This window comes from Hylobates moloch, unplaced genomic scaffold (assembly GCF_009828535.3).
Source record: "Hylobates moloch isolate HMO894 unplaced genomic scaffold, HMol_V3 SCAFFOLD_21, whole genome shotgun sequence".
Lineage (NCBI taxonomy): Eukaryota > Metazoa > Chordata > Mammalia > Primates > Hylobatidae > Hylobates > Hylobates moloch.
In genome coordinates this window covers 29036520-29062085 of record NW_026652296.1, presented here as the reverse complement: position 1 = coordinate 29062085, position 25566 = coordinate 29036520, and the positions used below count along the sequence as shown (strand labels likewise).

Sequence of the window (25566 nt, the reverse complement as noted above, 5' to 3'; positions counted from 1 at the left end):
TTGAGACAGAGTCTCGCTGTCGCCCAGGCTGGAGTGCAATGGCGCGATCTCGGCTCACTGCAGGCTCCACCCCCTGGGGTTCACGCCATTCTCCTGCCTCAGCCTCCCGAGTAGCTGGGACTACAGGCGCCCGCCAACTCGCCCGGCTAATTTTTTGTATTTTTAGCAGAGACGGGGTGTCACTGTGTTAGCCAGGAAGAAAAAACTTTAAAATATTTTATGTATTTAGATGTTTTAATCAAAATTAAAACTTCATATTTTCTCTATGAAATATATTTCATTTCTTTCATCATAAATATGTAATATATGGAAATTGAATGAGTTTTTCAGCAAGAACCACATAGAGAGTCCCAAACCCCCTCCAGCTTTCCCTTTCTGCAATTCCGAGCATGTTCCATGGCAATATATAAAGTTGGGAATCACTGAAAGGTCTGGTTAAAAACTTGTGGAATACCACACAGCTAGAAAAAAAGAATAAAGTTGACATCAGCTGGTAATTGTTGAAACTGCCTGGTGAGGCCGGGCGCGGTGGCTCACGTTTGTAATCCCAGCACTTTGGGAGGCCGAGGCTGGCGGATCGCGAGGTGAGGAGATCCAGACCACAGTGAAACCCCGTCTCTACTAAAAATACAAAAAATTAGCCGGGCGTGGTGGCGGGCGCCTGTAGTCCCAGCTACTCGGAGAGGCTGAGGCAGGCGAACGGCGTGAACCCGGGAGGCGGAGTGCGCCACTGCACTCCAGCCTGGACAACAGAGCGAGACTCCGTCTCAAAAAAAAAAAAAAAAGAAACTGCCTGGTGAGTACATGGGGATTCATGTCTGAATACGGAAACTTCTACAAGGCTGGGCTAGGTGGCTCAAGCCTGTAATCCCAGCACTTTGGGAGGCCAAGGTGGGTGGATCACCTGAGGTCAGGAGTTGGAGACTAGCCTGACCAGTATGGTAAAACTCCGTCTCTACTAGTAAACACAAAAATTAGCTGGGCGTGGTGGTGTGTGCCTGTAGTCACAGCTACTTGGGAGGCTGAGACAGGAGAATTGCTTGTACCCAGAAGGCGGAGATTGCAATTCTCGAACCTGGAAGGTGGAGGTTGCAGTGAGCCGAGATCATGCCACTGCACTTTTGGCTTGGGCGACAGAACGAGACTCTGTCTCAAAGAAAAAAAAAAACCTCTACAAGATATAGTATGCAGGTGGAAAAAGCAAGGGAAAGTGTGTTTAGTATGTTACCATTTGTGTAAAAAATTAGTGGAGGATCAAAATATATTTATATCTGTGCCAATATGTGAAAAGATGTTTGTGGGCTGGGCACAGAGGCTCACGCCTGTAATCCCAGCACTTTGGGAGGCCGGAGCCAAGTGATGGCTTGAGACGAGGAGTTCGAGACTAGCCTGGGCAATATGGCAAAACCCTGTCTCTACAAACATACAAAAAAGTTAGCCAGGTATGGTGGCGTGCTTCTGTAGTCGCAGCTACCTGGGAGGCTGAGGTGGAAGGATCACTTGAGCCCAGGAAGTTGAGGCTGCAGTGAGCTATGATCAGGCCACTGCACTCCAGCCTGGGCAACAGAGTGAGACCCTCTCTCAAAAAAAAAAAAGAAAAAAAGAGGGCGTGAAGACATTTCTGGAAGCACATGGAGAATTTGAGGAAGGGACTTGAACGGCTATGGCTAGGGGCAGGAGCTGAGGACACATCGTGGGGGAAGGGGTGAGTGGGAGGCTGGATGGAGGCTTTGGTCTTGAACCAAACAAGATGGCGATTCTAAGCTCCAGAGAGCCCATACAAGCACTGAATCCAGTACCTAAGGGTTGGAAGTGTAGCCGTTTTTCTGGTGAGTAGGGTAGAGGATGGAGGACATTGGGGAAAGGTGGCCCCCCAGCGAGACAGGTCGTGTGCACTGAGTGGGAGCAGCTTGAGCTGGGGCTGGCTCTCAGGTCGCATTCCGTGGCCACCAGGGGACAGTCAAGCCCACTCCGAAAAGCGGGCGGGGCGGGGCGCCCGGGGCAGGTCCCACCTCTAGGCCCGCCCTCCAGCTGGAGCTCCTGACCTCTTTTTCCCAGACCCCTCCTGGACCGCTGGACGCGGCCATGCGGGATTCCGAGAGTGCAGCACCTCCTCTCTTCTCCTGGAGAGCCCGGGGTGGGGATGCCGAATCCATCCCCGCGGTCACCCTCAACATCCAGTCCTCCTCCACTGCTTCTGGGTTATCTCATTCAATTGCCCATCACACCCATTTTGTAGAAGGGAAAGCTGGGGCACAGAGAGAGTAGGTAACTCACTGGAAGCCACGGCTCGAGAAATGACGACTCGGGACACAAATCTGGCTGTCCATCCTCAAAACTGGAGCATTCATGAAACCATGGCTTCCTCACTGATCTTCGTGTTTCCACTCTGCTTCCCCCTCCGGAACCTTCTCCACCCATCAGCCAGAGTTTTGGGGGCCCTCGGGCTGTATCACTCCCTAACTTACCACCTTTCTCTGGCTCTCACTGCCCTCAGGATCAAGTTCAGTCCCCTCACCCCACCCTGTCATCATCTTAAACCCAGGAGCACCCTCTCTCATAGCTCTGGACACACCAACTTTTCTTCAGCCTGAAGTCAATGCCTGCTCATCTGGCCCACTCTCCTGCCTCCCCACTTAATTTTAAGTTAACTGTGATGCACTCTTCAGGCCCTGGCTCTCATGTCAATTCCTCCAGGGAGCCCTCCCTGACTCCTGATTCCCAGACAAGCTCACATCGCACTTACTATGAGTCTCTTGGGTTGCACTGGCTTCAGACATGCACTTCATTTTTGTATCTATAACGGCATCACTATTCTAAAAATCTGTCATCCTTGAGTCTCTCTGAAGCTATCTCTACTCCATCTGAAATCCTGTGGGATGTACCTTAAATATCTCAAGTCTGACCCCTTCTTACCTCCTTCCCTACTAAGTCCTTCATGTCTTGGTAGAAGACCAAACTTGCTTCCTCATTGTCGTTGCTTTTCCTCCTTTGCCCTTAGTGGGCCTTAGAAAATAATACCCCAAAGTATGGTACTTTGGCATGCTGAATACTTTGAACTAAAGGAGGCTGGAAGGCCTCAGAAACAAGATCTCTGACTTTCTCCTGGCTTGCTGTCTCCCATTTCTTTCTCCCCTGAAGCAAGTAACAGAAACTAGCATTCATTCCTCTTCCCCAAGGTGGGTCATAGAAACTAGAACTCCTCTCCCCAAAGCAGCTCATAAAACACTGTAACCTTCCTCTGCTCTACTGTGTAGAAGCTGGCCACATATTCTCGGCTGGGCGTGGGGATCACTGGAGGCCAGGTGTTCGAGACCAGCCTGGGCAACATAACAAGCTCCCCATCTCTACAAAAAAAAATTTGAAAATTAGCTAGGCTTGGTGGCACCCACATGTAATTTCAGCTGCTCAGGAGACTGAGGCAGGAGGATCGCTTGAGCCCAGGAATTTGAAGCTGCAGCGATCTATCACACTACTGCATTCCAGCCTGGATGACAGGGTGAGACCCTCTTAAAAAACAAATAAATACTCTGACCTATGTCTTTGTCTCCTGTACCGGGAAGGAAGGAATGCTACACAGAGGCCAAGAAGAATCTGGACTGGCCTTGCTGGGTTGGCTAATTTAAAAATTTTTTTGTAGAGACAGGGTCTCATTTTGTTGCCCAGGCTGATCTTGAACTCCTGACCTTAAGCAACCCATCCTCCACCCGCAAAGTATTGAGATTACAGGGTGTGAACTGCCACTTTGTTTTTCTTTTGTTATAGGAATGTCAGTCATAGAACCTTCTGATGGGTGAGGAAAGGCATCACACCTTTCCCCCACACCCTACAGCAGCTAGAGCCATGCTTGTGTCTGTCTCCTCCACTAGAACGAATGCTATGTAAAGGCAAAGGTTTTGTGTGAAGAAGTCCCCAGTGCCCAGGACTATGGCTGTGTAGAGCAGAGCTCAGTAAACACTTGCCAAGTGGCTGTGTCTCCCACTAGAATGTCAGCTCCTGAGGGCAGAGACTGTGTCTGTCCTGTTCACATGCAGCCCCAGTGCCCAGCACACAGCATGTACTCAGTAAAACCCTGTCACCGTACAGGTGGATAAATTCAGGCCCAGAAGGAAGGAAGGACTTGTCCAAGGCCCTCCCCTGAGGGCGGCAGAGCCAGGACCAGTACCCAGCTCTCCAGTGGCCCCTCCTTTCCCCATCGCGGAGTACACAAGAGCCCAGGCTCTTTGTTCACTGAGTAAACACAGTTTATTACTGAACTGCACTTTCACCTTCACACAGACTATTTCAAAGAGCTGGAACAAGTGTGGGGTGGGGGTTGGGGGAGGGGGCAGGTGACCCTCAGGAGCCAGGACCCTCGGCCGGCTTCCCTGGACCAGGGCAGAGGAGGGAGCATCAGGCCGTCCAATCTCCGGGCACCAGCTCTCCACGTGCACGCGCACTGCAAGCCAGCAGCTCCTCACACATAAATACAGACACGCTTAACAAAAATAGTATATCATCTTCACAAGGAATAAAAACTAGTCTCAAATATGTACAGCAGAGAGCCCGGGGTGGCTGGGACCCCTGGGGATGAGACAGGCCAAGGGTGGAGCAGAAAAGAGAGGGAGGCCTGGCTCCTGGCCAAGCCACTCTGACCTTGGCAGCGTAGCTGCCCAGGCTGGACAGGTGTGGGGCACAGATCTGCCTGGCCAGGCAGGACTGGCCCTTCTAGTCAGCCCTACCCCACCCCATGCAGCAGGCTCTCCTTCCTGCCCTTCCTGCCTGAGGTAGGGAAGACCCTGGGGCTCCCATAGCTGTTCCTGATAGCTCCCTTTCACCTCAGGGCTGAGTCCCCTGAACCCGCCATGAGGAGCAGCCCAAGGCAGAGATGCCACAAGCTACTCTTGTAGGAAGTGAGGCAGCTGAGGCCATAAACAGCTCTGGGGCATCTGTCTTGGGCCCAGTTGGTCCCTCAGTATGGGCATGGGAGCCAAGGAGGGGAAGGGACTAGGGTGGTGCTGAACTGCAAGGGCCACCCTAGCTTTGGCATGGGGTGCTTCCTGCAGCTATAGCCCCCTCCCTCCTGGGTGGGGCTGGCCTCTAGCCAGAGGCTTCTGGAGGACATTTGGACTGGGAGTGAGGACTCTAGCCAGTCCAGAGGTGAGGAGGGAGTCCTGGTCCTTGTATCTTTATCCCAAGCAGCCTGAATCCCTAGTCAAAAGTGGCCCCTAAATGGCTCTTAGGGGGTAGGGATGGAAGGAAAGGGAACCCAAGTTAGTGTGGGGAGAGTGGGGGGAAAATGAGCAATTCTGAGGCCACAAACATCAAAACAAAGGCAATCTAGTCTCCTTTCTGGGGAAGAGGTTCTGAAAACTTTCAAGCTCCCTGGCAGAAAAACATTTTCAGGGAGGCTAAGGGGTAAGGGTTGCACCAATCAGGTAGGGCCCTCCTGCCCCCAGCCACAAACCCTTCCATACCTGCCAGCCTCCTTTGGACAGATTTTGTGGAAATTTTGTGAATTCTGAGGCCAAGGGAACTGAGGTGTGGGGGTCTCACAGAAGTGTGATAAATTCTAGAAAACTAACTGCAGGGGACCAGATCTGGGCCCAACCCTGTGGCGGGTAGGTGGGCATGGGCTGCATGTAGTGGTTCTCCTGGTGGCAATGGCGGCTGGACGGAGGATGTGGTGGGGCAGGGAAGGGGGTGGGAGGGTAGAGTGGATGGTCAGTGTCTGGTCATTTCCGACTGAAGAGTGAGCCCAGCAGAACCACGCCGGCCACAGTCATGCCCGTCAGGAACCAGCGGTTGAAGCGTTCCTGGCCCTTTCGGCTCTCGGCTGCTGCATTGTTCCCATAGAGTTCCACAAAAGTATCCTGCAGGGAGAGAGAAGGAAGGTGCAGTTTGAGTCCTCAGAGAGTAATGTAGGTGGGTGGGGAAAGGGGCCATCTGCATGCTATGGCCTTGGTGATGTGAAAAACTGTAGCCATCCGTGCCCACTCTGGGCCAGGTAAAGGGCTAAGGGTGGTCCTCTTTCTTGACCCTCCGTTGGTGATAATCAAACCATGTTACTGCTGAAAAATCAGGTAGAGAGGAGGAAAGTGCCCTGTCTGAGGTCAGTCAGGAAGTAGCACTTACTCCAGAATCCAAGGTGGGAACGAGACAGGCAGGGTCAGGGAACTGATGGAAGCCAGGTGGCTGGAGCAGAGTGCAGGAGAGGAGGGCATGGGGGAGACGATGGTGCAGGGGTGAGCAAGAGCCAGACCATGTGTGGCCTGGAAGCCGCGAGGAGCCTAGAGTTGAGTCTGAGGGTAGTATGGAGTGTGGAGCCACTAGGCCTCAGACTTTCTACTGCTGCACCAGAGGGAGGGACAACTAAGCCCGGGGCTAAATCCCCAGGGTCATTTGCAGCCAATTCAGGGGTAGAATGGGTCCTGGGACTTCAGCCAGAGGCTCCTCCCTCTGGAGGGAGCCTCTGGTGGGCAGTTTGGTGACAAGAAGAGCAGGGCAGAGGAGAGAGGGTAACAATGATGCAGGACTGACAGGCCTCCATCATGGGGTCTGTGAGGCCTTGTCCTGGTTGTCCTCCACTGCAGGGGGTGTGAATCTGGGCCCAGGAGGTTGTGATCAACAGCCCTCTGCCCTGAATCTAAGTCAGAAGGGAAGCACATGATAGGGGGAAGGAGGAGCTGTGGGCTAAATTACCCAGCCCAGGGTGCAGCAGCCTGTGGGGCAGGGAGAGGGATGCTTAGAACATACTTTTATGAGTAAGCGTAGTACCCAATTTGTCCTTTAATCCTCCCAACAATTCTGCAATGCAGGCTGTCTCTCCCCATTTACAGGCCAAGAAGCGTGTGCCTCTGAGGCCCCAGGGACTAGATCAAGGTCACCCGGCTGTGTCAGTGGTGGAGCCAGAATCCAAAACTGGTGTCTGGCACCTAGAAATATGTAAGAAAGAAGTAAGTTCCAGGCTGGGTGCGGTGGCTCATGCCTATAATCCCAGCACTTTGGGAGGCTGAGATGGGTGGATCGCCTGAGGTCAGGAGTTCGAGACCAGCCTGGCCAACATGGTGAAACCTTGTCTCTACTAAAAATACAAAAATTAGCTGGGTGTGGTGGCATGCGCCTGTAATCCCAGTTACTCAGGAGGCTGAGGCACAAGAATTCTTTGAACCCGGGAGGCGGAGGTTGCAGTGAGCAGAAATCGCACCATGGCACTCCAGTCTGGGTGACAGAGACTCCGTCTCGAAAAAAAAAAAAAAAAAAGTAAGTACCGTGTGTGTGTGTAAAATGAATGAGTTACTGGCTGGTTCTTGCCTCTCTACCAAGACCTCTGCCACACTGGGCTTACATTTCCAGCCAGTCCCGAATGGCCGAGTGGCTGCTCCCTCAAGACAGGCATGCCATCTCCAGTTGGCCTCAGGTCTCACCTACCAGTTTGCTCACTTGTGACCTCTGCCTTGGCCCACTTTCAGTCTTGACAACCCTCTCAGTCCATGCTCCACACAGAGATTTCTAAAAACACTTGAAGCCCTCCAGCAGCTTTCTCCTGCGCTTAGAAGGCCAGCATCATTTATTTTTATATCCCTGGTACCTAGCAAAATGCCATGTGCACTGAGCTGCTAACTTGACTGAAAGAATCCTCAACATTAAGCCAGTAGAGAGCAGTGACCCATGAAACTCAGCCCTTGCAGAAGCACACTCCATTCAGTCACTCCAAGTTCTCAACCTTCCAGGGCTTCCATCACACCTGAAATAAAGTCCCCACTCCTTACCCTGGCCAGCAAGGTCTAGTGGGATCTGGCTCCAACACTTTCTGGCCTCCTCCCCACCCCTGTCCCCTGCACACTTCACTCCAGTCCCACTGGCCTCCTTGCTGTTCCTCCAATGTCTCCTGCCGCAGGAGTCTGCTGTTCGTGCTTGCCTGGAGCACCCGACCCCAGGTCATCGACTGTCTCACTCCCTCATTTCACAACCATGACTCCCCTCAAATGTCACCTCCTAGGGGAGGCCTTCCTGACTGCCTTGTCTAAAACAGTACACCACCCCCATCTCTCTCTCTGCCTGTCCTCTTACCCCCTTACCTTCCTTGATTTTTCTTCTCAGTTTTTTTTTTTTTTTGAGACACAGTTTTATTCTGTCCCTCAGGCTGGAGTGCAATGGAACAATCTGGGCTCACAGCAACCTTTGCTTCCTGGGTACAAGTGATTCTCCTGAGTAGCTGGGATTACAGGCACGTGCTACCATGCTCAGCTAATTTTTGTATTTTTAGTAGAGATAGGGTTTTGCCATATTGGCCAGGCTGGTCTCGAACTCCTGACCTCAAGTGATCCATCTGCGGCCTCCCAAAGTGCTGGGATTATAGGTATGAGCCACCATATCTGGCCTTTTTTTTTTTTTGAGACAGAGTTTCACCCTTGTTGCCCAGGCTGGAGTGCAATGGTGCGATCTCAGCTCACTGCAACCTCTGCCTCCCAGGTTCAGGTGAGTCTCCTGCCTCAGCTCCTGAGTAGCTGGGATTACAGGCGCGTGCCACCATGCCTGGCTAATTTTGTATTTTTAGTAGAGATGGGGTTTCTCCACGTTGGTCAGGCTGGTTTCAAACTCCTGACCTCAGGTGACCTGCTCACCTCGGCCTCCCAAAGTGCTGGGATTACAGGCATGAGCCACCATGCCCGGCCATTTTTTTTTCTTGTTTTTTTTTTTTTTTTTTTTAAGACGGAGTCTCGCTCTGTTGCCCAGGCTGGAGTGCAGTGGCGCAATCTCGGCTCACTGCAAGCTCCGCCTCCCGGGTTCACGCCATTCTCCTGCCTCAGCCTCTCCGAGTAGCTGGGACTACAGGCGCCTGCCACCACGCCCGGCTAATTTTTTTTGTATTTTTTTTTAGTAGAGACGGGGTTTCACTGTGGTCTCGATCTCCTGACCTCGTGATCCGCCTGCCTCGGCCTCCCAAAGTGCTGGGATTACAAGCGTGAGCCACTGCGCCCGGCCTTTTTTCTTGTTTTTAAAAGATGTGCCCAGACTGACTTTGAACTCCCGGACTCAAGCAATCTTCCTGCCTCAGCCTCCTGATTACAGGAACCACACTACACAGAGTGACCACCATGCCAGCTTTTCTTCTCAGTGCTTTATTTTTTTATTTTTAAATTTTTGTGACAGGGTCTTGCTCTGTTACCCAGGTTAGACTGTAGTGGCGCAATCATGGCTCACTGCAGCCTTGACCTCCCGGGCTCAAGTGATCCTCCTGCCTCAGCCTCCTGAGTAGCTGCCGCTACAGGCACACACCACCATGCCTGGCTAATATTTCTAAATTTTTTGTAGAGACAGAGTCTCACTTTGTTGCTTAGGCTGGTCTCAAACTCCTGGGCTCAAGGGATCCTTCTGCCTCAGCCTCCCAAGTGCTGAGATTATAGGCGCGAGCCACCATGCCTGGCCTCACCACCTCACCACATTTTTCCCCCCTTAAGCCGTACTTCTCATAACTAGATTCTGTACTTTGTTTTTGTTATGATGTATCTTCCATACTAGATGTGTCTTTTTTTTTTTTTTTTTAGACGAAGACTTGCTCTGTCGGCTAGGCTGGAGTGCAGTGGTGCAATCTTGGCTCACTGCAACCTCCGCCTCCTGGGTTCAAGCCATTCTCTTTCCTCAGCCCCCCAAGTAGCGCCCACCACCACGCCTAGCTAATTTTTGTATTTTTAGTAGAGATGGGGTTTCACCATGTTAACCAGGCTGGTCTCAAACTCCTGCCCTCAAGTGATCTGCCTGCCTCAGCCCCAAAGTGCTGGGATTATAGGCGTGAGCCACTGCCCTCGGCCTATACTAGATGTGTCTTGATGAGGGCAGAGGTCCTGTCTTGTTCCTATACACCCAGTGCTCAGAACAGTGTCTTGCACATAACTGGTGCTCAGTAAATACATGAGAATACATGAATTAACAAATGTATTACATGTCTACTACATGTCAGGCATTGGTATCCCACTTCACCTTCATCAGAATCCTGAGATGTAGATTTGAGCCACATTTCACAAATAAGATGCCTGAGGTTTAAAGCAGGGAACACTCAGCAAACAGATAGCAGAGTCGGGATCAAACTGCAAGACTGCCTAGCTTCAAAGGGAGGGCTGCTATGTCAGGATACTTCCCTGAAGTTGGAGGCTGGAGGGACCTGTCCTGTCAGTAGTGCTGAAAGGATTTCCAGAAGGAATGTGGGAGCAGGGTTGAGGTGGAGGATCTGGGGAGAGGAGGGCACTAGGGCCGTGGCTATGCTTCCCTGTCTCCCGCTCCATCCTAGCCAGCCTCTGCGGGTCTTGGCAGACAAAAATATTCTTACAGGAGGTTTGATTTTGTTGCTCCCAAGTACACCCAGGTGGAGTCACAAAATAGGCTTATCTGTGGTGGGGGAAGAGTTCCAGACTATGAAGAGCATGGGGAAGGCCCTGGTTATCCCAAGAGGCCAAATGTCTCTCAAGAAACCAGGGACACTGGGGTTGCAGCCAAAATGGGAGAGGCCTGGCTCCCTTGATGGGAACTTTCCTGAAGTAGACGGCTGGCAGCCACAGGAAATTTTCAGCTCTGGGGCTGGGTTGGAGTAAACAGGCACTGTCCCCACAAGGGCACAAAGCATTCACTGTCCAGGAACAGTCATTCCTGGGTGGAGGGAACATTCTCATTTCAGTGTCACAGAAACATTCTCATTTCACCTGCCCCAGCTTCCACTCGTGTGTTCCTGGTCATGACAACCTTCATTTCCGTTTCAGCTTCTTCTCCTGGGGAAGGGGAGTAGTATTTCCAAGGGGTGTGGATTCTAAGGATTGCTTTTGCAGAGAGAGCATGAGCAAAATGGGGCGTGCTGTTCCAGGGCGGGTGCTGGAGAGGCGGTGGCGTGGGTATATTTAGCCCATGGTTCACACGACACACTTGGAAATAAACAGAGCCATTTTCTCAGCGGGCGGCTGCTCTGGATAAATAAACAGGATTGCAGAGCAGCCCTGGTCTGGAAAAGCAGAGATAAGCCCCTACTGCACCTTGGGTGGCTCCCACTGGTTTTAGCCAGGCTGGCATGGTAGGCAGGGGATGAGGTTTAAGAGTGGGTTGCAGGGAGGTCTCTGATGTCACAAAGGTTTCTAGGAGACCCAGGCCCAAGGGCCTGTCTGCATCCTTTGCTTGAGTTACAGGAAAGTGGGGAAAGTTTCTTTGTAGCTGACTTCCATGTGGGGGTTTGTAGGGCCACTGGGGACAGGCAATGGCTAATGACCTCCACAGGAGAGTCATGGATTCCCAGGCAGGTAGGCCCACGAAGTCAGCAAGGCCAACCCACCTGCCCTTTCTACGTTTCCACTGCTGGTTTGTAGTAGAGCCTACACTAGAAAACTGGGTCTCCTGACTTGGCCCCTAGGAGACGCCCAGGCTAGTACCACTTTCAAGGTCCTTCTTCCAATACTTCAAGAGGCTTCAACAGTCCTGGCCACCCACTTGGAATGGCCCCACACTACATACTCCTGAGTGCTTCAGGCCCTGGTGCCTTTGCCAACACTGTCCTTTAACTGGTCACTCCATATCTTCCTCAGTTAACCAACCCCTACTAAGCCTATAAGACTCCATTTTGGAGTCCCCTCTTCGCTGCTTATCCCTCCCCAACCTCTGGGATGAATGTCTCCTTTCTGCTCCCAGAGTCCTTGGACTTCTGTTTATACCAGGGGTATGCACTGAGGTTGGCAATGGAGACTCAGCCGTGTGAGCAAGGCTTCCATGGAACTTATGTTCTAGTTCATTCTCAATGGTAGTAAGATCACCTCCAATGGCGTGAAGTGAAGCATTCTTAGACATTACAGTGATTTGTGGCTCTCCACAGGGCCACAGCACATAAAGAGATATATAGTATATATAGTATAGTATATGGTATATATAGCATAGTATAGCTGAGGTATATATGGTATATATATACTATATATAGATATATAGTATATATAGAGTATATAGTGCTATATATGGTATATATAGAGTATATAGTACTATATAATATATAGTATATATAGAGTATATAGTACTATATATACTATATATAGTGTGTATATACATGGTATATATAGTATAGTATAGCTGAGGTATTCAAATTTCATGGGAGGGCAATTAGGACAAAAAAATCTGAAAAAGACTCCTTGCACGGGTGGATGATAAAAAAAAAAAAGGTTGAGAAACCCTGTCTTACTGGGAAGCAGAGAGGATAACAAGAAAAAAAAAGATAATTTTAGAGATGATACGGTTTTAAGTCCTGGGGAGGTGATAGAGAATATCTGGGGGAGCCGGGCACAGTGACTCATACCTGTAATCCCAGCACTTTGGGAGGCCAAGACAGGCAGATCACCTGAGGTCAGGAGTTCAAGACCAGCCTGACCAACATGGTGAAAGCCCGTCTCTACTAAAAATACAAAATTAGCTGGTGTGGTGGTATGCATCTATGGTCTCAGCTACTCGGGAGGCTGAGGAGGATCTCTTGAGCCTGGGAGGTCAGGGCTGCATTGAATCGTGTTTGGGCCACTGTACTCCAGCCTGGGTAACAGAGTGAGACCCTGTCTCAAAAAAACAAAAGATAAAAACAAACAAACAAAAAACTATCATTATGACAGCTGACCATTACCAAACATTTCAGTGTTTCACCTGTGCTAGGCACTGAGCTAAAGCACTCTATGCACATATTTCCCAATTACATGTACAATCATCATATTCACTTGAGAGATTATTTTTTGTCCTGTCTCCACCACTTGACTGTGTGTGGCTCTGTCACCTGTATCTCTAGAACCTGGGGCTATTCTTGGAACATAGCAGATGCCATTCTAAATAAATCTATTTTAGAAGAACAAATGAATGCTTTCATTTGATCCTCATAACATTTATCAATAGCCCCATTTTACAGATGTGAAAATGGAGGCTCCAGAATTTACCCAAGATCCCTATCTAGGAAGCGGCAAGAGTGGGATCTGTCTGAGTTCTGGCCTCACACCATTCTTTTCCTTTTAATCTACCCAAGATAGTACTTCATTCACACTCATTCTGACGTCCAATCTTGCCATCTTAGACCCTGCTATCTCTACCCACAGAAAACCTGACTTCCTTAGTGACTGCAGCAGCAGCGCACACTTCCTGAGCACATACCCTGTAAGGTACTCTTCTTGTTTTTTTCGTACATTAGTTCATTAGCTGTCTCTACACTCTGTCAGTGGGTACTACCATTAACCCACATAGCTGATGGACATGTGGCCCACAGATGATTTGTGAATTGCTCAAGGCCATGTAGTGAGCTGGTGACCTAACTGGGATGCCTACACCAGCAATCTGGTTCCAGTGCCTTTATTCCTAACGTTGATGCAGCACTCTGCTCAATTTCTAAAGGACAATCATGGGCCAGGTCCATGTACTTCTGTGGCTGAAGAAGGCCTTCATTCTAAGTCCAGGTAACCTGAGGCTCAGAGATACTGAGACCTAGCTAAAGTGGATAAGTGGCAGCCAGGTGTGATGGCTCACACCTGTAATCCCAGCATCTTTGAGAGGACAAGGTGGGCAGACTGGTTGAGCTCAGGAGTTCGAGACCAGCCTGGGCAATATGGTGAGACCCCATCTCTATAAGAAAAATCTTAGAAATTTGGCTGAGCGTGTTGGCATGCACCTATAGTCCCAGCTACTCAGGAGACTGAAGTGAGAGAATTGCTTGAGGCTGGGAGGTTGAAACTGCAGTGAGCTGTGACTGCACCACTGCACTCCAGCCAGGGTGACAGAATGAGACTCCGTCTCAAAAAAAAAAAAAAAGGAAGCCATTTTTAAGCCCCAGTATGTTTGGCAGCAAACCCCATATTCTGGGCCAGGGCCATGGCCCTGGGTCTGTCAAGGAGGGTAAAGTAGCCTGAGGCCATCAGCTGAATTAATAAGCACTGGCTCCTGCCAGCTGAGGGGAACTGGTGCCACAGGAAAAGGATGTGACGAAGACCAGGAGGGAAAGTGAAACCCTTCCGTCCTGGCTTCAGTGAGGAACAAGCATGCCTGTGCCAGACGAACCCTTCCTTCCTCTTGGGTGACTATGGAGGGCCCAGGCCCACTGCTTCCTTCCTGCTTGGTTATTTCAGGAAAGAGGTAGGTGGAGAAGAGGAAGGGGCTACTAGCAGCCAGGAAAAGTGCCAGGGACACCAGAACTGTACCTTGTCCTGTCCTTCTCACATCCCTGCATTGGCAGGCTGTGAGTCACCTGCAGAGTCACCTTCTGCTCCTGGCCTCAGTTTCCCTGAGGGAGAGGCTGATAAATGCGTGAATAGACAAACATGGCCTTGCTAGAAGATCGCTGGGAGATGGTAGGAAGGGGGTAGGGCAAATGGAGAGGCCTTATCACTCTCTTGGCAGGGAGTTGCAGGCGGAGACTCGGAAGAAGTGAGGTTTGTGGTTGGAATCCACTTCCTCTGGTTTTCCCAGGGGAGCTGTTGGCTCCCGAGATGTGAGAAGAACATGGCCTTTCTCCTCTCCCCCACGGAAACATAGGCCTGGAGGTGGGCAACTTGGAGAAGCAGCTCAGTGGAGGCAGGGGCAAAGAGAAGGGTGGCGAGACTGTGTTGGGGTCAACACCTCAGTCCAGCCGGCCCAGCTATGGGTGGGTGCCACAGCAAGCCTTTTGGCTTCTGAGCCTCAGTTTCTCCTGCCTTGACCTCCCTAGCAGTAGTGGTGAGATCAGGGGGTGTCATAGAGGGCTCAAGCCATCTGGGCTATAGGGAATATTTGGTGGTATCCTCACAACAAACTTCATGTTTATCTTCCTCCAACTCTGACCCGTTCAGTTCAGCTGCCAGCCTCTCCTCCTCCACCTCCTCCCCCACCATTAGTTCTAAGAAGCTGTGCCTGACAGATGCACTTGCATTTCTCAGAAAAGGAAGCGGTTGTGCCGGGAGGAGATAACACCTCCGCTGGGGAATCGAGAAAGCTATCAGGCCTAGCAGTGCGAGTGTGGGCTCTCCATCTCTCTGGCTCAGAACCAGGGTGATGGGCTTGGGGGCAAAGACAGAGAATTCAGAAAAGCATTTACTGGGGGCAGAGATGCTCATGTGGGGGCTCATAACCTCCTTCCCTGGAACTGATGGTGATAAAACAGCTGATGTTTACTAAGTACCAGGCATGGTGCTAAGTGCTTTGTGTGTAAGAATTTGCTTAATCCTCACAATAATCCCACTGAGTACATGCTGTTATTACTCTCCAGCTTACAGATAAGGAAACAGAGGCAGAGAGGACAAATCACCCTCCCAAGGTCATAGAGGCCACAAGTGGTAGAGTTGGGATTTGAATACAGGTAGTCTGTCTCCAGAGTCCAAACATTTAACCGTTCCTGGGTGGCTGCTATGTGCTCATATGGGCTCATCCCCTGGGATTCCGATGCCTCCCCTCATCTCAACCCTCTCATTTCAACCCTGGTGACTCCCATTCTTTCGTAAATAGATGGCCACAGCCCTCCATTCTTCTCCCAGTGTCCAGGGTGAGAAAGACCAATACCCTTGGAACAGAGTCGGAGACTCCAGGGACCTTACAGAATGCCCATCCAACCTTCTATGTAATACTCAAGCTCACCACGAACACCCCCATTTCACAGACAGCGTTCAGAAAGGTGAAGTGCTGAAGTCCCACAGTGGGTCTGCTTCATCTTGATGGTCCACACCCATGGGAGTTGGTAGTCATCTCTAGGGCATTCTCTCCTTATGCACTTATGGAGAGCTCCCTCCTTCCTGGGTGGGACATTTCATCTTTGGACAGCCCCGTTGGAAAACTCTTCCCTGTCAGGGAGCTGATGCTCGTCTCCCTCTGTCTCCCTTGACTGGCTGGTCTTAGTTCTGCTCTCTCTCCTCTGCTGCTCTCCTGCTCTCCTCCAAGTTTCAGTTGCCTCATTTGTGAAATGGAGGTGCTATCTGGATGAAGGCAATTAATTTCTACTTCTCTACCAAGTTGGGCTGCCAGAGCACAGAGCAGGCAGAGAACCAATAAGTCTTGCAAACTAGATTAAGATATTTTGCTTTTGACCTCATCTGTAAAATGGGGATAAAAAAAATCCTTATTTAATTTTTTTTTTTTTTTTTGAGACAGAGTCTCACTCTGTCTCCCAGGCTGGAGTGCAGTGGCATAATCTTGGCTCACTGCAACCTCTGCCTCCCATGTCCAAGTGATTCTTCTGCCTCAGCCTCCCAAGTAGTTGGGACTACAGGCATGCGCCACCATGCCTGGCTAATTTTTTTGTAGTTTTAGTAGAGACTGGATTTCACCATGTTGGTCAGGCTGGTCTCAAACTCCTGACCTCAAATGATCCACCCACCTCGGCCCCCCAAAGTGCTGAGATTACAGGCGTGAGCCACTGCACCTGGCCCAAAATGTCCTTATTTCAAAAGAATACCATGAGGATTCAAATTAATACATGTAAAGGTCTTAGAACTGTGCATGGCACATAGTTAACTTTGAGTAAATGTCTGGTTTATTGTTCTTACTAGTAGACCATAGCTCAGCTTGTGTCTCGGAGCCTTCTCTATGGCCTACAAGGGCCTGCAGGGTTTTCTCAGCTTCACCTAGGGCCAGGCTGCTTCATTCCTCACATGCCATGTTCTGTTCAGACTCAGGACCTTTGCCCACACTGGTGCTTCTGCCAAGCTCTGTCCCACTTATCTCTGAGGTCTTAATCCACAGGTCACTTTCTCAAGGAGCCTAGCTGCTCACTTCCTCCCCCATCTGACCATGGGCTCTGTCCCCTAGGCCTTGCCCAGTGCTAGGTCCAGAGAAGGTGCTGAAGAGTATGGCTGAGTGGTGGACAGAGAGGAGGGAAGAGAAGAAAGGCCAGTTCCCACTCTCTTCATCCCTTTCCTCACTGCCTGGCAAAACTAGAAAGAGGCCCCAATATAGCAGGTGATTATGCAGGGTGTCCAGTATTTTCCAGACACTTTCTCTCAGGATAAGGAAGGGGGACAGGAAGCTTATGGGAAAGCTCTAGAAAAGGCATCTTTTGCACTGTGCTGAGGCAACAGGCAGGAATGGGGTAGCACAATCTCCAAAGACTAGGACTTCTTTCTGAGGTCTTTGACCCCAAGTGCTTCATAGTCCAAAGCAGCTTCTCCTTCCTCCTCTCCGCCCAAAGCTATGGCGACTCCCTTGTCTGGTGCAGATCAGTGCTGGATGCTGTGGGGAACAGAGTACTGGGCTGACAGTCAGTGGAAGTGGGTTTTGTTTCCCAGTTCCATCGCTGATTTGCAGGTGAGTCCTTTCCCCTGTCTGAGACTCTGGGAAAGTCTGGGCCTTTCCCCAACTGTCAAATGAAGTGGGAATCATCTCAAAGGGCTCCGTCTAGGGCTGCAGCATAAGGAGAATGAAAGTAACTCATGCAGACAAATGAGTGACTACCAGGGTTCTCTCTCTCAGGGGTATCCAAAAGATCCAGTAATTAGTGTGTAAATTGAGAAGCAACATTCTGAAGTAGGAGAACTTGTTGCCACAAAGGAGTCTGATCCTTCTCCACCTCAAAGCCCGCTGGGCATTGCTCTGAACCTGCAGGATTCCAGGGGAAGAGAGCAATAGGCACATCTATGACCAGGCAGACTCCTGGGCAAGGCTAGATCTTTCCACGCTCTAGCTCCTGTGGCCTTGACCTCTTCACCCCAGCACTGCCTCCAACTAGTCCAGACAAGTCCCGAGTATTTTCAGCCACCTTTATCTGATCGGAAATGTTTGGAATTCCACAGCAGAAGGCAACAGCTCTGGAGGATTTGGGGAAGGGAGCAAATCCCTGCAACACCCTTCCCTCCCCACTGTACAGATGAATGCTCACACCCCATGTAACCAAAAACTCAGGGCTGAAGGCACCCACGGGGTTGCATATCCTTCTATTCTGTGATGTGATGGAACTGGGAAACAAAACCCACATCCACTGACTGTCAGCCTCGTACTCTTCTCCACAGCATCCAACATTGATCTGCACCAGACAAGGGAGTGGGTTCCTTCTTGTTTTCTACCCTATTCATTTCTGCCCCAGTCCATTACCCCTTTAAGGTGCAGAACAGTAAGATGCCTGAGATGGTGAGAAGAGGGCTAGGGAACTTTGCCTGATGTCGAGGGAGGGGGCACCCAGAGGTGTGCTGTTCACAGTCAATACCCAGAGCACCACCACCAGGAGGCCCGGAAGCAACTCACTGTCCCACTTGATGTGGCCTGTGGACCACCAGAAATTTCAGAGCATCACAGAGATGTGTGGTTCGACCCTGAGCAGGTAAGAAACTGAGGCCCAGAGGAAGTAAAGGGACACCTCCAAGGCTTCATACAGGGAAAGAGCAGAGCCTGGCCTCAGGCCTCCTTACCCTGGAGTGAGACAGTGTGGCTTCCAACCCTAGATCTATGACTACCCGGCTGCAGGACCTGGAGCAAGACACTTTCCCCCTCCAAGCCTGGTGTTCCAGCTGCAAAACGAAAACAGCTGTACCTACTTCACAGACCTAGCAGCAGAGTTAAATGGTCCATGGTAAGTGTTCTGTAAATGTTAGCTGCTGCTGCTGCTGCTGTTATTATTATTATTGTTATTATTTGAGACGAAGTCTCACTCTGTCTCTGTTGCCCAGGCTGGAGTGCAGTGGTGTGATCTCTGCTCACTGCAACCTCTGCCTCCTGGGTTCAAGCGATTCTTGTGCCTCAGCCTCCCGAGTAGCTGGGATTATAGGCATGTGCCACCACACTAATTTTTGTATTTTTGTAGGCTAATTTTTGTATTTTTAGTGGAGATGGGGTTTTGCTATGTTGGCCAGGCTGGTCTCGTACTCCTGGCCTCAAGTGATCCACCTACCTCAGCCTCCCAAAGTGCTGGGATTACAGGCATTAGCCACTGCACCCAGCCTGTTTTTTTATAGCTAAAAAATGAGTGGCTCCATTTGTGCTTCTCATAGCATCTCTCTTATTTGTAGCTATAAACAAACAAAAAGTAACAGCTAGTATTTGCTGAACTAATATTTACTGTTTGAATTCTCAAAATCTTGCAAGTAGGTGCTGTTCCCATTTTACCAATGAGGAAACTAAAATTCAGAGAGGTGATGAGACTTTGCTTGAGGTCGCTGGTTACTAGTGAGGGCATTCAACTTCACAGCATGTTAAATTTACCAGTGCAACAGGATACATGAAGAGATTTTACTAAGACCTTCTTTCCTTCACCCAATATTTACTACCTACCCAATATTTACTGACAATAAATATTGTTCACCTACCCAATATTTACTGACAATCTGCTATTCTTAGGCCTTGGAAGTCAGAGATGACTTTAAGTACATGGAAGTAGCATTCCCCCCTGGTTTCCTGGGTGCCTCGAGGGGTGAGAAAGGGAAGAGTGTGCTGAGGCTACTCAGTGGTGAACCCACTTTCCCCTAAGCCAGCTCTGCAAGGACAGTACTTGCAGAGAGAGTTCCTCCCTCTGTCTGATCTTTATCTTGGAAACAAAGTGATGCCAGGTAGCTTTGGTGAAGCTATTAGATGAGTTTTCTAAGACGGGACATGACCTATTTGTAAGACAGGCTGACCTATGGAGTTGTAGGAAGGCCCAGACAGGCTGCCCTGCCTAGCTTTGGACACTAAGTCATTCAACAAATCTTCATTAAGTGCCCACTAAGAGTCAGGCACTGTGCTAAGCGCTGGGGATAAATCAGTGACTAAATAGAATGAAAATTCGTACCTGTATGAGTTTATAATCAAATGGGAAGAGACAGGCAATAAACATGTCAGATGGTGATGCATTAAGAAAGAATAAATGTGAGAAAGGGGGTACAGAGAAACATGGAAGAAGGTAAGATTAGAATCCATGGTCAGGGACAACTTCTTGAGGAGGTGAATTTGATCAGAGACCTGAATGAAGTGAGGGAACAGGCACTGCAAAGGTCTGAGAAAAGGCTGTGGGAACAAGTGCAAAGGCCCAGAGGCAGGAACATGCTTGAGGTGCTCCAGGAACAGGAAAAATGCCAGTGTGGCTGAGGTCCAGTGAATGTGAGGAGACTGGTGGTGATGAGATGTGGAGGTAGCCAAGGGCCCAATTGTGTAGGGCCTGGTAGGCCATTTAAAGACTTGGGCTTGTCCTGGGAAAGCACTGCAGGGTTTTGAGCAGGGGAAGGACACGACCTGACCTTGGTGTTAAATAGCATCCCTCTGGCTGCTGGGTGGAGATCTCCAGGGCTCTGGTGAGATAATCAGGAAAATATGATGGTGGCTTAGCCACAATGGTGCCAGGGAAGTTGGTGAGAAGCAGTCAGTTTCAGAATTTATTTTTTAAAGTAAGGCTGGGCCAGGTGCAGTGGCTCATGTCTACAATCCCAGCACTTGGGAGGCCGAGGTGAGAGGACTGCGTGAGTCCAAAAGTTTCAGACCAGTCTGGGCAACATGGGAACACCCTATTTTTACAAAAAAATGACACAAAGTAGCTGGGCGTGATGGCATGTTCCAGCTATTCTGGAGGCTGAGGTGGGAGGACTGCTGGAGCCCAGGAGGCTGAGGCTGCAGTGAGCCATGACTGCGCCACTGCACTTCAGCCTGGAAGACACAGCAAGACCCTGTTCTCAATCAATCAATCAATCAATCAATAAAAGTAGAGCTGAAAGGATTTGCTGATGAATTAGATGTGGACTGTGGGAACTGCCTACCCCCTTGGCCCTCTGTTTTGCATCTATAAAAGGCGAGAGAAGAGGCCCTTGGGGATTTCTTTCCAGCTTGATAACCATGAGGACCTATATGAAGAAAGAGATAAAGCAACTATTTCTGCTGCTCTCATGGAAGCAAAATCATTTGCTCACCAGGCCTCGAAGTGTGGATGGCAATAAGATGAGGAAGGCAGAGATGGACAGAGACAGTGCAGCAAAGGGAGGGCAGGGCTCTGCCTAGGCTGTGGCTATTCCACTTTCAGCACACACATCACCGCCAGGCATATGCCAGGCCACAGAGTAGACAGGCTCCAGTGGGAGCGGGGGTCAGTGTAGCTTGCTTTATATTAGGAGGGAAGAAGCATCAGAGCTGTCATTGTCCAGGGCCTACTAGGCAGAAGGTGCTCAGTGACTGACTGAGTTAATGAATGAATAAATAAATAAGGTAATGCCAGAAGGCCAGTATATGTGCAAGAACTTCTCAAGTCCTTCCAAATTAACAGGAGGTAGGCCTGGCCCAAAGGATTACTCTCCTGTCACTTTATCTGCTTATTCTAGGCTGAGCTTCAAGTTCTTGTTCTCTGTGAATGGGAGACTATGTGGTCTGAATCACTGAAGCAGGATTTTAGAGCTGGAAGGAAGCACAGACACATTTGGTCCACTCTATCCACAATTTCAGCCATCACTGTTTTGACCTTATATGTGATTCTGTTATTATTTACTTAACATTTTTCTTTTCAAGACAGGGTCTCACTCTGTTGCCCAGGCTGGAGTGCAATCGTGTGATCAAGGCTCACTGAGGTCTCAACCTCCCAGGCTCAAGCAATCCTCCTGCCTCAGCCTCCCGACTAGGTGGGACTACAGGTGTGCATCACCATGCCTGGCTAATTTTTTTTCTTTTTCTTTTTTTGTAAAGATAAGGTCTCACTATGTTGCCCAGTCTGGTCCTGAACTACTGAGCTCAAGCTATCCTCTCGCCTTGGCCTCCCAAAGTGCTGGGATTATAGCCGTGAGCCACCGTGCCTGGCTTACTTAACATTATTCTATCAATTTACTTACTTTTTATAAATTTAAATAAATGTACTGAAAATCCTTAATTTCTTCCCCAAACCTGTTCTTTCTGCATCTTTCTCATCCTTAAATCCCCTCTAGCACTCATCTGTCAATATATCCTGATGAATCTGTATTCCAAATTTATCTAGAGTCCCACTACTTCCCACCACCTCCACTGCTATTATTTGGTCCAAGCCAGTATCATTTCTTGCCTGTATTGTCCTAACAGCCTCCTTACTGGTCTCCCAGCTTCTTATAGACTCCAAGGTTCCTTCACCACATGGCAGCCAGAGGGGTCAGCAAAGTCAGTTTCCTGTCTGCTCAAAACCCTCCACTGCCTTCCCATCTCACCCAGAGGAAGAACCAAAATGTCTCACCACTGCTCACACAAACTTTCCTTTCCAATCACTTCTCTGCTTACTCTGTTCTAGCCACACTCATCTCCCGTGCTCTTCCTCAAACATGCCAGGCACATCATTCCCACCCTTTGGCCTCTGTACTTGTTCCTTATGTCTGGAATGTTTTTTCCATAGACTGTTACATGGTTTCCTCCCTCAGACAGATCATGCAGATCTCTGCTCATATGCCTCCTCCTCAGAGGCCTTTCTTAATTGTCCTTTATTAAAAAGGCAAACATACCAAAAGCTGCCTACCACCGGCCGCCTAATCACTCTCTATCCTCTTAGAATGTAAACTTCATGATGGCCGGGCGCAGTGGCTCACGCCTGTAATCCCAGCACTTTGGGAGACCGAGGCAGGTGGATCACCTGAGATCAGGAGTTCGAGACCAGCCTGGCCAACATAGTGAAACCCCATCTCTACTAAAAATACAAAAATTAGCTGGGCGTGGTGGCAGGCACCTGTAATCCCAGCTACTCAGGAGGCTGAGGCAAAATAATTGCTTGAACCCGGGAGTCAGAGGTTGCAGTGAGCCGAGGCTGCACCACTGCACTCCAGCCTGGGCAACAAGAGTGAAACTCCATCTCAAAAAAAAAAAAAAAAAGAATGTGAACTTCATGAAGGCAGGTATCCCCAGTAGCTAGAATAGTGGTTGGCAGATAGCAGACACTCAGTAAATATTTTCTAAATAAATAAATGCAATGAAAAGGCAACTTATTATTCTTCCTATAAACAGTATCATTTGCCCCAGATGGAAATCAACATAAAATACACTGACTATTAAAACAGAAAATGTCCATCTGCATATCACCTCTAAGTTACCTTGAAGATCTTGGTCTAACACCTTTACAAAGGAGATATTTGAGACCCAGGGCAGAGTCAGCCAGCTGACCAGAAGCCAGTCCAGAATGGCCCACAGGTACCCCCCAACATGCCTTGGAACCACAGCCCTGTCCCCCAGGGTGTGGACAAAGAGACTGAATCTCAGGAAAGGTATAGCTAGGTTGGACCAACAGAATCTATGTGAGGGGCCAGGAAAGCCCTCCCTAGCAAGGCATAGAGCTAGCAGTTCTGCTGAAGAGAACAAAGGCCAAAAACGCATAAGTGTGCCAGGCTGTGAGAGCCTCATGGGGCTGCGTTGTGGGCGACAGGCACGCACAAACCTGTAAGTGAGGTCCACAGAGACCAGACAGCTGAGAGCAGAAATGAAAACAGGATAGGTCCCAAAGGGTGGCAGCTTCAATCCTGTAAACACCAGACAGGCGTGGGGTTCAGGTGTAAGTCGGGGGACCCAGCTGAGCCCGGGGGAAGGATGGGACCTCCCCAGTCTCCTCCATCAGTGATGATTACTCTAAGCTGAGCTGAGCAGAAGCACCACCAATCCAGCTATAGTCACGCCAGACATCAGACATTAAGGAGGAAAGAGCCAGAGCCACCCTTCTCATCTCCACATTCTGGATGGTCTGTCTCCTCCCAAACTCACTCCAGTCCCAGCCAGCTCCACCCATATGAGCCCTTGGGGATCCAAACCCTATTAAGGGACCATCCATTTCCCATCTTTGTGGGGCTTGGTGAACACAGCTACAGGTGCAGGGGGTGAAGCTAGAGATGTTGTAACTGCCAGGCCAGCAATGCCTGACCTACATCTCCACGGTTGGCCGCATGCAAAGAAAAATACCAGGGATTTCCGTTGGTGTTCACCACATGCAGCTGCCAAGGGAAGGCTGGGCCTTCTGAAGGCCTATTGTGAATAGGGCAAGACAAGCGATAAGCTAGCTGGGATAGGTGAGAAGGCTGGCCTCTAAATTTACTGGCTCTGGGGACCTCCCTAGATTTGACAGACTCTATATAATTTTTACCTGCTTTCTACCAAGGTCCTCCATTAAAGCTTTGTTTTTCTTCTTCCAGTATATTTTTATTAAGAATTGAGAAAGAGAGCCAAGCGTGGTGGCTCACGCCTGTAATCCCAGCACTTTGGGAGGCCGAGGTGGGTGGATCACGAGGTCAGGAGATCGAGACCATCCTGGCTAACACGGTGAAACCCCGTCTCTATTAAAAATACAAAAAATTAGCCAGGCGTGGTGGCGGGTGCCTGTTGTCCCAGCTACTCGGGAGGCTGAGGCAGGAGAATGGTGTGAACCCAGGAGGCGGAGCTTGCAGTGAGCCGAGATCGTGCCACTGCACTCCAGCCTGGGTGACAGAGCAAGACTCCATCTCAAAAAAAAAAAAAAAAAAAAAAAAAAGAATTGAGAGAGAGAAAAAGAAGACTCTATTTGGAAAAAAGTTCCCCAAACTAAACAGTTGTTCTTATTGTAAACCACTGACATTTGCAGTGAGGCTCTAGTTCCCCACAGAAAAAAGGCAATTTGAAAGTTCCACATGGTCAGGTTCAAGAAACGTGAGCTTACTCCTGGTTTTGTGGTGGCTCTATTTGGCTATGGTCCTGTCAATTAAGCACCACAGGCCTCACTTTTCTCATCTGACAAGTGTGGAGTATGGATCAGATGATCTCTAAGGCTTTCTCTCCAGCTCGAAAGCACTAAGATCCTATCCCTGGGCCTTTTTTTTTTCCCCTCAAGGGAGCAGTGGAGTGTAAGCTTTCTTGGCAGACAAAAGACTGAGTTCTAATCTCAGCAATGCCATTTATTAACTTACTGTGTAACAATGGCAACTCACTTCCCCTCTGGGGGCACCTCATTTTCTTCATATATAAACCAAAGACCCAAAAGTGCAGTGAAACAGGCACTCTAGGAGGCCTTTGGCATTATTATTATGCCTCCCTTACATTGTTCACCCATTAGCATACCCTGGCCTCCCAAAGAACCTGTTCTTTACTTGACATTGCTCTGACTTGCAAACCCCTGTCCTTGAAAATTAACAGGTTCCAAGAGCTATGCCATAGGAGCCAGAACAGCCTCTGGGTCCCCAACCCCCTTTTGATGTCAATAAAAAGATCACTGCTATTTATTCAATGTTTTGTATATGCCAGGCCCTCATGTGTGTTTAAAACTCTTATTTTATGAAGACATGGATGGTCACAAAGGTGAATTCACTTGCTGAAGATCCAACAGACACAAAATGGAGGTGGTTCAAACCCAGGTGTGTCTGACTGCAGAGCCTGTGTTCTTCCCAGTAGAGATGTGGATGCAGCACAAATGGTAGAAAGGACTTGAGACTTAGTCAGAAGACCTCAGTTCACCCAAGGTAAGAGGAAAACCCTATTTACCTCCTCCTAGCATCGTCAGAGGCTCAATGAGATAATGTGTGAACACAAGGAAGCACTAGACAAACTTTAGTTAATGATCCTAAGCTATTATTTCATGACTCCAGCCTGGGTTTCACCACATTGGCAAGGAGAGTGGAAGTAGCAAGCTGTCATATCTTAGAGATGTTATAGCCCCACTTCTCTGTTTTGTGTCCTACTCAGGCTTTCTTTTGTTCACATCTGGTCCATCCTTCTAGATTCCTG

The 25566-nt window shown here is 49.5% G+C and overlaps 1 protein-coding gene and 1 long non-coding RNA gene across 11 annotated transcripts in view; one reads left to right on the top strand and one right to left on the bottom strand.

The window, feature by feature from the left end:
• Positions 1 to 5328: 5328 nt before the first annotated feature.
• Positions 5329 to 25566, bottom strand: part of BCL2L1 (BCL2 like 1) — a 79939-nt gene continuing 59701 nt past the window's right edge. For all 10 annotated transcript variants that reach the window (XM_058432719.1, XM_032143016.2, XM_032143017.2 and 7 more), the window contains exon 3: positions 5329 to 5852. In XM_058432719.1, coding sequence (XP_058288702.1) covers positions 5715 to 5852 — 138 coding nt within the window. In that variant the 3' untranslated portion in view covers positions 5329 to 5714. The remainder of the gene's footprint in view (positions 5853 to 25566) is intronic.
• LOC131382181 (uncharacterized) lies at positions 13939 to 25333 on the top strand. Its single transcript, XR_009211433.1, has 3 exons — positions 13939 to 14103; positions 18369 to 18496; positions 25123 to 25333. It is a non-coding gene; the product is annotated as an uncharacterized LOC131382181 (long non-coding RNA).